Consider the following 11,967-nt stretch of genomic DNA (forward strand, 5'->3'; position numbering starts at 1 on the left):
TAACATACACAATGGCTTGCCCAATGGTAATAATCATCCCAAATACTAAAACGAGAGAAAGCAAATCCTTTAAAAAAGTCTGCCGAAGTCACCTACCAAAGAAATCTCACATCTAGCATCCCTTAGGCAGGCTGCTTTCCCAAGAATAAAAATACGCTTATTAATTTTAATTCAAACAGTGCTTACGTTTCTGAGCTCCGTTGAACAAGGCTCTGTCTTTTGGAGTGTCACCAACTTCAATGATCTTCGCTCCAGCTAGCAGCTGCATGATCAAACCAGATGTCACAATGGGTGAGATACCTAATTCCATCAAAGTACCTAAGCAGGAAGAAAAATTAATACAATTGCCATTCAAGCATCTCTCCTACAGAATTACACTCGGAAGATATTAGGTGTGTTCAAAGGTTTCTGCCCTGTGAGGAACATTTTTCCTCGTGCTTCAAACACGTACATTCCAGTACAGGGATACAGACTGTGATCTCCTCACAAAAGATGGCTGCTGTGTTAAAATCCCTAATTTTGAAGGCAGCATAAAAACCCTACACAGCTTTTCACATGTGAAACCATGGTAACGTCCAAAGGTCAACGCACACTGAAGCTCAGCTTTCTGCCACATCCTATCAAGGAACCTCGATGGAAAGGAACCTTGATGAGATGGAAAGCATCTTGTCCCTGGCTGTTTACTCGGTCACTGCTTCAGCTGTCACATTGTCCAAAAGTTCGGTTTCGAAGATGACAGGACAGACGCTGCAGATCCACAGAGTAACACCAGCCTTGGAACCACCAACTCTAGTTAAGAGTGCAGAAGTTTGGGATTAAACTAGTTCCTAATAAAAACAAACACATGTCATTAAGATGCTCTCCTCTACCAATTCGCCTGCTGGAACAACACCACCAAGGTACCAACTTCCAGCTGAACACAACTCAAACCTGGCAATACAACTTCCTGAAACGCTACTGCCGCAGCACACAGGTGCGTATGCCAGGAAACCTGCCTGGTTGTCCCTCCCAACCAGCTCATCTGGGGTAATAAACACTGGGGCGTCGCTCACTTTCCTTGCATCCTCAGACTGAGGCACTCACAACACTGGAACTACCACCCAATACTCTCCTTTAGAAATATTCCCAGGAAGACCTTGGTCCAATACAATTAGTCCTTCAGAAAATTTTTCTCTTATCTGAAGATGTCCAAAGCTTAAAAAAACCCAAAACGTTGAAAATTAAGAAAATAAAATGATCAAGTGATCAAACATTTCCCAAGCTGGAATCTTAATGAAAACAAGTTTGGGTAAGGACACGTTTTACGAGTTTAATATTCAGTTAAGCCAGATCAAATTGCTTCTTCACCATCTCTGACAAGGTCACTCTAGGGACATAAATAATGCACTTTTTTCCTGATGTTAAGTCACAATACCCACCAGGGAGATTCAAAGGAGAATCAGTTTACGATTCTTTTCAGTGCTGCACATTTAAGTAGAACTCTGCTCTCACATGTAGCCCAGCAGTGTTCCATCCTAAAATTATCAAGAAAACTATGAATATAAAAAACTCCTTTGGCCACTGCAGACTTGTGAAGTCTCAACAAATACCAGTGACAGGGGAAGCACCGTCCCTAAGGTCACACGGAAGATGAAAAGAAGTGGTGACAGCATATCCCCAGCTGCTCAGCCTAGAAGCTTCTCTCTCCTCACACCCCACCGCTGAAAGGGGCCCTTGCTCTGGGGCGAGGATCACTCCCTATCTCCCTTTTCCCACGTATCAGTCATTTATTCAGAAACTTTCTGGCAATTCTGCCAGGAATTTATGCAGAAACTTTGAGTTACATGTGCTGCTTAAAAATAACTGCTGCTTAAAAATAACTGCTGCTTAAAAATAACACCGGCTGCCCCTTCCCTCTTACAGTATGAACACAAAGTGACCATCCATTCCCCATCCACTTGTTTCCAGAGAGGGAGACTTAAAAGCCATTTGGGACACACACATCTCATGGCAAGGAATCCTCATTTTTTAAAAATCTCTTTCTATAGATTAATAACTATCTTAGATTCTCCCCAGTGCCTTTTCCTGAGTGGTTTTCTGAGTTCCACTCTATTCTTTGTGGCACAGTAGATCAGAACCGCATGCAACATTGGATTTGTGGCACTTTACAGATTTGTAGTGACATTTTTTCTGATCTTTTCAAACATTTTTTTAAGCCATTAGGTCTTTCCTCTTATCCTGCAACAGCTTAATTTCCTGGACAGCTTTAAATGAGTAATCTGAATTTAACAAAGAGTTTTTGAGCACCTCCCCTATTGTCCAGTCTTCATTTCTCCCTAACTTTGCCAGAGTCCTTGTTTCAATTCTAATTTTTAAAAATTGTAAGCATTATTGCATAAATTTATTTTTTGTGTGTTTTCCCTGCTATCAAAATGTAAACTGTGAAAGCATTAAAGTCATTATAATAAAGTGGTTCCTGCATCCTACAGTCTGTTCAGTACTATGTTAAATATCATGTCGTCTCTCTTGGAAATCTCTACTTGTCCAACAGCAAGAAAACTAGAATGTCAAAAGCTTTAATCTTTATCTCATATCCTTCCATAACAGCAAGTCAGTTGACTTAGGCATAAATTAACTTCCCCACTCAGGCTTTTTGTTGCCTTTACAGTCTCTTGAGTTAGGCATAAATTAACTTTCCCACTCAGGCTTTTTGTTGCCTTTACAGTCTTTCTAGTCACTTCCTGGTCACTGTTACCATTCTCTCTGGGTAGCAGACAGTGTATTTAACAAACTGTCACATGCTGCTACTGAAACACTCCATTTTTACACGGACATTCTGCAGCAGAGTTTGAAATAGCTAACTTATTGACCTCATTAGCTTCACTGCTGGGACAAAATCTGCCTTTCCTAATTAATTTGTTCCTTCACATTAGAAGGTTCTACTGATTTTCTTACTTCCAGCCAATTTTCCAAGATACAACCGAAGTCAGTGTCCTCACCTAGAGCCATGCACGCCAGGTCAGCCACCTGAAGTTTTAGACTCCTAGCATTAGCTTCAGTTCTCCTGTACATTTGTTTGGACCCCTAGCATTAGCTTCAGTTCTCCTGTACATTTGGTAGGGATCCATCTGGCTATTCTAAAAATAAATTAGTTTGGCTTTGCTAATCTATAAGCCTAATCATCTCTACCCTCAGCTTTCCCACTAAGGGAAAAACAATATGAGGTACATTAGTACATGTTAGGGCCACAAAGATGATCCAGGGGCTGGAGCACCTCTGCTACGAGGACAGGCTGAGGGAGCTGGGATTGTTCAGTCTTGGAAAGAGAAGACTCCAGGGGGACCTAAGAGCTGCCTTCCAATACCTGAAGGGAACCTACAGGAAGGCTGGGGAGGGACTTTTTACAAGAGTGTCCACTGATAGGACAAGGGGAAATGGGTTTAAGTTGAAGGAGAATAGATTTAGATTGGATCTGGGGAAAAAATTCTTCAGTCCGAGGGTGGCCAGACTCTGGAATAAATTGTCCAGAGACGTTGTGGCTGCCCCCTCCCTGGAGGTGTTCAAGGCCAGGTTGGATGAGGCCTTGAGTAACCTGCTCTAGTTGAGAGGCGTCCCTGTCCATGACAGGGAGGGTGGATGAGATGATCTCTAAGGTCCCTTCCAGCCTAGGCCGTTCTGTGATTCTATGTTCCTTAGTGGTGGGGCAGAAGATACCCTGTCCCATATATTACTCGGAAAGAGACTGCTCTATAATTCGAAATCGAATCATCCCAAAATTTGAGAATCAAGATTAATCTCATCTGCACATCAAAGGAAACCCCATTCCTAAGATGAAGTACTCCTCAAGTATCGGTTGTTTTTAACTCTATCTGTGTTAAGAACTCTCAACACATCTGGGATGTACAGAATTCAACAGCCAACAATTTTTCTCCTGGTCTGTTAATACCACTACAAAACAGAGAGAAAGGAAATCATCTACTAACCTCGGTTTGATGCAAGAATGACTCGCATCCAATAGAACGGATCGGCCGAATCTGACGACATGATTCCAAACAAAGGTATCTGTCAAAGTGCACAGTGGTATTAAGTAGATATGCAAAAAAGTATGCATTAATCCAAAAATCTTAACATCTAATGATTCAGCTATTACTTTTTAATGGGATTTATTCCGACTTTTTTTTTTTTTAATTAAACCAAAGCATGTAACAACAAAGATAGTGAGACCATCTATTTTAATTTTCCAACTGGGGTATGATTCAGAGGACTAAACTATGGAAACTAAGACTCTTCTACAGGAAAAAGGAGAAACCCTAGAAAGAAGAGTTGTGCACACAAAGCAGATTTGTGAAGTTGAAGATGTAAATGTCTGACATACACCATTCTGGAGTACTAAACCTCCCAAAAGAACAGAAAAAGCATAAAATAAATAGGTTTGCCAGCACAAATCATTAACAGAACAGGGAAAAATATTAAGATGATATTCCGTTACTTATTTCACAAAAATTCTTGTAGTGATTTCAGGTTTAAAAAGAAAAAGAAAACTGTAGCAAAACATTTTTAAGAAGATAGAAGAGCAAGCAAGTTTTCTATTTTTTTTCATGGTCATAAACAGAATTTCTTTCTAGTAGAAATTAAAAATACAGCATGAACTATAATGTAGATGTCTTCCTCCAGCAAGTTTAAATATCCAAATTCTACAGTTGGGAATATATTTTTAAATATCTCATAGAGAACTGTTAATGTCGGCCAAGTTTATACAAAACCTCCAATGGCAACACGGAGGGATTCTGAGCTCTTTAAAACTCCCCTTCATCACAAAAACAGCAAAGGAGGAATCCAGGCAATCTTGCAGATTAACTCTTGAAAACTCTAGTCTGCACCATCTGATATGTTATTCAACTACTGTACTTCTGTATATATGCAAAATCTTAATTATGCAGGTATCTTGCTGCTAGGAAACATGGATAAACTACGTGTTCTTCTACCTCTAGTATCCTTCCCACCTTCTCCTTCCACAACACCTGTGTTTCAGCCTTTCATCAGTCCTTCAGAGTTGTAAATAAAAATTATTAAACTACTGCTCCAGAGTCTGGAATAGGTACGTTGGTAAATATAACCTAAAAAACCTGATTCTGAAGATGTGAAGCTCATCTTAACTGTTCTAAGAGGTTCAAAAGTTCTAAAAGATATAGAAAGTCATACATGGGTTCTCGTTGTCTGCAATATCTAAGTATCCTTTAAAAAAAAAAGAAAACCAAAAGGACTACCTGTTTACAACCCAGGTACACGTTCAAGGAACTCCTGCAACTGTGAGTAATAAAGATCACGTAAATGTTTAGAGACCTGTTTTCTGGAGGGGTTTTAGTCATCATCTTTGCCAGCACGTTCGCAAGAAAAAATCTCCAAGTTCTAAATGTCAACATGAACACCTCAGAAAAACATTTTTCCGCAATCTTCACAACCCATAAGCTTGTTCAAGAGAAGTCAGGTAAAAATAGTCACTTTATTTCACTTTCGAACTTGTTACTGCTGAAATTTAAATTTATCTATGAAGAGAGTGCAAAGAATGAATAACATTGCTCAGTTTAGACTACTCAATGAATAATTAGCTTGGCTGTTTACTCTGCAGCCAATATCATCATTTGAGAGGACCATCCGTATTAAAAGAAAAACCATTATGTATTTTACATTAAATAGAAAGCATTAGTTTCCTAAAAAATATACAATCAATAACAAAGACTGTCCCAGAGAATCAGGTTTAACTAAACTTCAAATACTTAACGATGAAAAGACAGAATTGAACCCTGTAGGTCGACACGAGACAGGAACTTCTCACACTTGGAGCATTCGATTTTCCATGTGCAGGACACGCGTTTTGCGAAGCACAGAAGCCATCGATACTTACCTGGCAGCACACTAAGAAAATGAAGAGCGTGATAGCCGTCCATAGCACCTTCTCTCTGAACTGGATCTAGAGAAAGACGTTGTAGAGATTAATGCGTTTGTTGTAGGTACAATTTTCACTGTACTCCCTCATTAGAAATAAATGACGTGTCACTCACAATTAAATGCAAAGTTATTGAACCAGGAGGCAAAATTTTTCATTAGAATTTATTTTTAATCTTATTTTAGATTTTAGAGGGAGACAGTCATAGGCTTCTGTGTAGTCAAAGTAAATTTATATGGGTTTTTGCAGACAGCATGACTGACATTCAGTCAGTAAAACATATTTTATATATAGCATTCTAATACTATGAGTATTTAGAGAAAAGCAATAGTACGGCCAAAAACATGGACATATCAGAACAAACATGAAAGATCAATGCAAAAAGACTTATATTCAGTGCTCTAGAATTCAACAGATTTGCAAGGCTGCAAGTTATCAAACTAAAGCACTACGAAGTTTTTAAAGAGATTCAGTTGCTGTGAACACAAGTGAGAAAACCCAGAAGAACCGTAAGTTTTGCACAGCAATTCAAAATATTTAGAATTAAGCTCTTCATAGGGTGTTAGAGGAAGCTTAGATTCACCGTTATGTCCACAGACAGAGACAATTTTTTTCCCCCTCCAAAATATTTTTATCTGTGTAGATTAGATGTTACTTTAACAGAATGCCAGATCAAAGATGATCAGTCACTAACGATCACTAATACATTGAAGAGAATCACAGGGTCACAACACCTCAGGCAACTGTAACTAGTGCCAGCTGCAAGAAGAGAAAAATCACAAGATTAAAGCTTGAACCAGATGACTCAAGAGCACGAGACAGAAAGAAATGCAACTGAAGAGACCAGGTAGAGCTCAGATGTAGCATCATATTCAACTTCCCACCTCTCCTCCAGGGACCAGAAGCATTAGGGTAAGGGTGTTCACTGCAGGCAAGAATACAGCAGCTACTAAAGTGTGACAGGAACTAATATCTAAGACAGAGAGAGCACAAACACAAGCTTCCTGCCTCCAAGCACTGAATCTGCCTGCAGAGGGGCAACAAGAAAAAGGATTAGTGCCCGATTTTATAGGTACTGAACACCCACAAATGAGAAACTACAAACTGACACGGAAGCAGAGCTTCTCAAGCAAAAGAAAACCCAGTAGTCTGTGTCTTTAGAGTGGAAGCTTGCACTTAGAAGCAAAAGAATCACAGTAATTTAATTTATTTACTGATATTGCCTTGCTCTTGTAGAAGGAGGCCAGATGCTAAAAATACTCGCAGTACAAAGTTAAAAAAAGAAAAATAGCGACAGTAACAAATAAATCCAAACCGTATCTTGGGTTAGGCTTTATGCAGTGATGGCCCACTTTACCAAGTGCTGTTTGAATTCTTTAATTCAGACTTTAATTAGGCTTTTGAAAAGAAAAATGCTTGACCAAAATATATCTCCTCTCAAGTTACCTTTAGCTTCTGAAGCATCAGTGAAACTCTACAAGTGCTCTGGCTCTCTCTGTAACTGTGGTGAATATGAGCATTAGAGACATTCTGCATCCCTGAAATCACAGTTACTCACAACAAAAACAGCCTCAATGATTCAAAAAAACCCAAAAATTAAAAAGGAGGCGTCTGAATCCATACACCAGGAACAGCAAAATACAGGCTGGTACCAAAATATTCCAGCTACAAATGGTAACAAGCACAGGGACAGAACATTTTATCATCTGATCAGATTCAATTGGACATTTTATCCCTTTGACATTTTTCTTAAAACCTGGGATAATCAAGGGACTTCAGCATCATCTTCCTGGTGTTCTGAACAGCGTGTTCTACTTAGAAAAATCTGTGCATATGAGGGAAATGGGAACTAATAGCACTAACTACGAAAGTAGTGACTGCTCCTGTTAAATAAGTTGGTCAAACCACAAAAACAACCCTCCCTACTTACAGGAAAAGCCCATTTCCCTCAGCAAGAATAATGGCAAAACGATTCAGTGAGAGCCCAAGGAAATCAAAACTCCATCTTCACTTTACAAAAAAAAAAGAAGTTTTGAGAAAACGGGTTTATTTTTCTATTCTGTTATCTTCATTTCTTGTCGCGGCCTTAACCTACCCACTAAAGCCATTACTAGCGATGTCTGCCAGGGGCAGCCGGCAGGAAAATAATAAATAACAAAGCATTATAGATATACTGAATGACCTCGGTCACTTGATAAACTACACACAAGCGAGGAACAAAAGTTAAAATGTGCAAAGGGCTCTTCAGTCTAGGAAAGATGTTCCAAATTATATTTTCGCTTCAAATTTGTACAAAAGCTGGCAACTGGCAGTCACTGCCTAGACAGTGACCTAGATAGTAATAACGACAAAGTGACCCAAATAGACAGAACAAGGATCTCAGCACCCCTCCGGGCATCCTTCCTCTGCTCATGGAGGACGTGGACAGATCAAGCCCCTCTTCCTCTGGCAAACAGAATGGGAGGACAAAAGAAATAAAATACAAAAAGAGAGAGAGAGAAAAATTACAACTGTCAACGAGCTCTACAGAAGCATCAGTAACTGTAGATTTGTTTTAGCTTCCTCTTCCCATCCACTTCACCAGACAAGAAGAGAATGGATGGAACCAACTCATCATGAGCATGCCGTAAATCAGTACCAGAAAACTGCGCTAAGAGTCACCGCTGCAGAAACAAGATGGGAATCTTCTACCCAGATCAGATCCAACCGAACCTTAGCATTGGCTCTGGAAATTCTTGCTCTGAAGATGCTTTTGCCTGACCTAAATAATTTGTCTGGAAACCTGTCCCGAGACAGAAAGGTGCTGGAAAGCAACAAGGAAAGACAGATGGAGCAAAGAGCCATAGGGTAAATGCCAATATTTTTAATAATCAATTCCAGAGGCAAATAATCACCAGTTTTTACTATATCTTCACCATTCAATCCAGCAGGCTCAGCTATGGTTACTGGCACAAACATCTCTGCATCCAGTCCTAACCTTCATGAATCCTTCACCAACAAAAGAGGATTCTCTCGGATGGCGTCCTGTTCCCAGCTAGGTATTTCCTTTTCAGAATAAAAAAATTAACATTTAGCTCTTAAGGAATTTTCATGCTAGTCATGAGAATGAATATTATGTAAATTTATTACTCTAATTAGAACCTTTGTCACCTAGGTGCTATGTGGCTGCTTTTGGAAATAAAAACTTGTGGGGTTTTTTGGTGGGCTTTTTTTTTTTTGGCAAGGTAGGTCTCTTTCTGATCTGCAGAAATTACCTAATTTTAATCTAAAAAATATGCCAAGAAATGAGATGAGCTTCTAAACCTAGGGGAATAGAGAGATCACCTGTAAATGAATTCAGTTCACTGATTTCAGAAAAAAGTGTCACATCCAGTAGGTGAATAAGGAGTGATTACCTGAACTACATCACAGATCGCTTTCCCACTTCATCAAGGTAAGTCACCGCTATGGGAGTGGAAAATCTTTTGTGGAAAAGGAAGAATTAAATTTTTGGACTTTACTAAAGCCTTTGACACCATTTCCCACAACATTCCCCTGGAGAAACTGGCTGCTCACAGCTTGGATGGGCGTGCTCTTCGCTGGGTGAAAAACTGGTTGGATATCCAGGCCCAAAGAGCAAACAGAGTTAAATCCAGCTGGTGGCTGGTCACAAGTGGTGTTCCCCAGGGCTCAGTACTGGGGCCAGTTCTGTTGAACATCTTTATCAGTGATCTGGACAAGGAGAGCAAGTGCACCCTCCGGAATTTTGCAGGTGACATGAAGCTGGGCAGGAATGTTGATCTGTTTGAGGGAAGGAAGGCTCTACAGACGGATCTAGACAGGCTGGATCAATGAGGTAGGACCAACAGTAGGAGGTTCAACAAGGCCGAGTTCCAGGTCATGCACTTGGGTCACAACTAACCCAGGCAACGCTACAGGCTTGGGGAGTGGCTGGAAAGCTGCCCAGCAGAAAAGGACCTGGGGATGCTGTTCAACAGGCAGCTGAACATGAGCCCAGGTGGCCAACAGCATCCTGGCCTGCATCAGAAATAATGTGGCTGGCAGGACCAGGGCAGGGATTCTCCCACTGTACTGTCCCACCGTCTGACTGGTGAGGCCACGTCATGAATCCCGTGTTCAGTTTTGGGCCCCTCAGGACAATAAAGACATTGAGGTGCTGGAGCGTGTCCAGAGAAAGGCAGCGAAGCTGAAGGGTCTGGAGAGCAAGTCTGATGAGGAGCAGCTGAGGGAACTCATGTTGTTCAGCCTGGAGAAAAGGAGGCTGAGGGGAGACCTTCTCGCTCCCTACCACTACCTGAAAGGAGGCTGTAGCGAGGTGGGAGTCCCTCTCTTGTCCCATGTAACAAGCAATAGGCCAAGAGGAAATGGCTTCAAGTTGCACCAGGGGAGGTTTAGATTGGATATTAGGAAAAATTTCTTCACCAGAAGGGTTGTCAAGCACTGGAACAGGCTGCCCAAGAGTGGCACAGTCACCATCCCTGGAGGTATTTAGAAGAGGTGTAGCTGTGATGCTTAGGGACATGTCTCAGTGGTGGACCTGGCATTGCTGACGGTTGGACTTGATGATCTTAACGGTCTCTTTTAACCTAAGTAATGCTATGATACGATTCTTTGATTCTATGAATTGGAGCATAAGCCTTTTCAAAGTACTATATAAGCCAGCTCTAAGCCCAGAGTTGTAACCAGTACTCAATGTCAACAGTGGTATCTACAGAAAAAAAAATAGATCCAATCACATGAAGCTGAAACAGTCTAGAGACGAGACTTCTTTTTTTAAAAAATCAGTTAACATAATTACTAAGTGTAAGAACTTATCAGAAGGCAGTTAAGAATTCATCAACACGGATTCCTCCTCCTCCGAAGAACACATCCCATTTTAGAGCTTGCTGTCTGCATTTATATTAGAGCATAGACTTGAATAGCACAATATTTTTTTTTTATCTTTCAGCCTATTAGAGTAAGAACATAACATGGCACTCACTTTTCTTTCCGGTTTCTGGATTTCAGGTAACACTGCACAGAACGGCTTAATAACTTCTAAAAATTTTACTGTTCCAGAAAAACAAACACATACACACAGAGAAGAAGAAGGGAGAAAAATATATTCATGAGCCTTTATGAATTTATAAAACTTCATAAAATTCTATTTAACTTCTAGAAGAAAAAATAAAGTGCAAGCAACACTTTATAAATTAATTATATAATGAATACACATTCTAATTCAGTGTCCGAAAATCAACGCCTTCTTGTTAAAACAACTGAAAATGGGGCAAAAAATATGTGAAAGAGAATTCTTGTTCTAATGAGATTTTGCCTATTCTTTTTTCCACAGCTGGAATCATTTTACATGAGAAGTAGCACGGCATGTATCACCAGAAGTGAACTAAATTGTATTCCATCTAAAAATAAATGACCTAGTATCAGTCTGTGCTAGTTAAGTGCAGAAGCAAAGGATACTGACATCAAAAAGTATCCATGGAGAGGTGGGTATCTTGTGTTTTACAGAAATACTTACATGAGAAAACAATTCAATCACTAAAATAAGTTTAGAAATCGTACTTTAAATCATTGCAGCATTTATTCTGATCAGAACTCCGGTGGGGCTTTTACCTTTTGACACATCTCTCTTCAGTTTCTCCTTTATAAACGCAAAAAGGCTCAACAGTTTGAGCTCTCTTTCTCGAGATTTCACGTGATTCCCAGCCCAAACACGTTCAGAGCCGCAGAAAACCACCATTAGCACCTCCCCAAAGAAAACGTATTTATTACACCGCAAGCCAAGGTAAGGAACGTTTCGGTCGACAGGCCACGTTCACTTTTACACTTTGCTGTGCCCTATTTCTCCTTTCTTTACCCCAAGCTCTCACACAGCCCAGCGGAGGCGCATTTTGCTGCACACAAGGCGGCACAGCTCTCGTGTTAAAACACTAAGGCCAGAGGGGGACACAAAAATATAAAAATAACCCATCGCAAAGCGGTGCCAAGCGGTGACTCGCCTCCCCCTCCTCAGGGGAACCTGCTGGGGAGGTGGGTGCCCCTCT

General features: G+C 40.5%; 1 protein-coding gene across 1 annotated transcript in view; it reads right to left on the reverse strand.

Moving 5' to 3' along the window:
* The window catches only part of SEC61A2 (Sec61 alpha 2 subunit (S. cerevisiae)), a 17,131-nt gene extending 5,468 nt beyond the window's left edge, over positions 1–11,663 (reverse strand). Inside the window, exons 1-6 of the mRNA XM_009870019.1 lie at positions 11,537–11,663; positions 10,908–10,975; positions 5,885–5,950; positions 3,963–4,041; positions 187–318; positions 1–45 (exon numbers count right to left, since the gene is read on the reverse strand). The exon at positions 1–45 is cut by the window's left edge and continues 62 nt beyond it. Of these exons, the coding sequence (XP_009868321.1) occupies positions 1–45; positions 187–318; positions 3,963–4,041; positions 5,885–5,950; positions 10,908–10,975; positions 11,537–11,663 (517 nt within the window). The remainder of the gene's footprint in view (positions 46–186; positions 319–3,962; positions 4,042–5,884; positions 5,951–10,907; positions 10,976–11,536) is intronic.
* Positions 11,664–11,967: the final 304 nt, after the last annotated feature.

The sequence above is a fragment of the Apaloderma vittatum genome, unplaced genomic scaffold (assembly GCF_000703405.1).
Source record: "Apaloderma vittatum isolate BGI_N311 unplaced genomic scaffold, ASM70340v1 scaffold11255, whole genome shotgun sequence".
Classification (NCBI taxonomy): Eukaryota; Metazoa; Chordata; class Aves; order Trogoniformes; family Trogonidae; genus Apaloderma; species Apaloderma vittatum.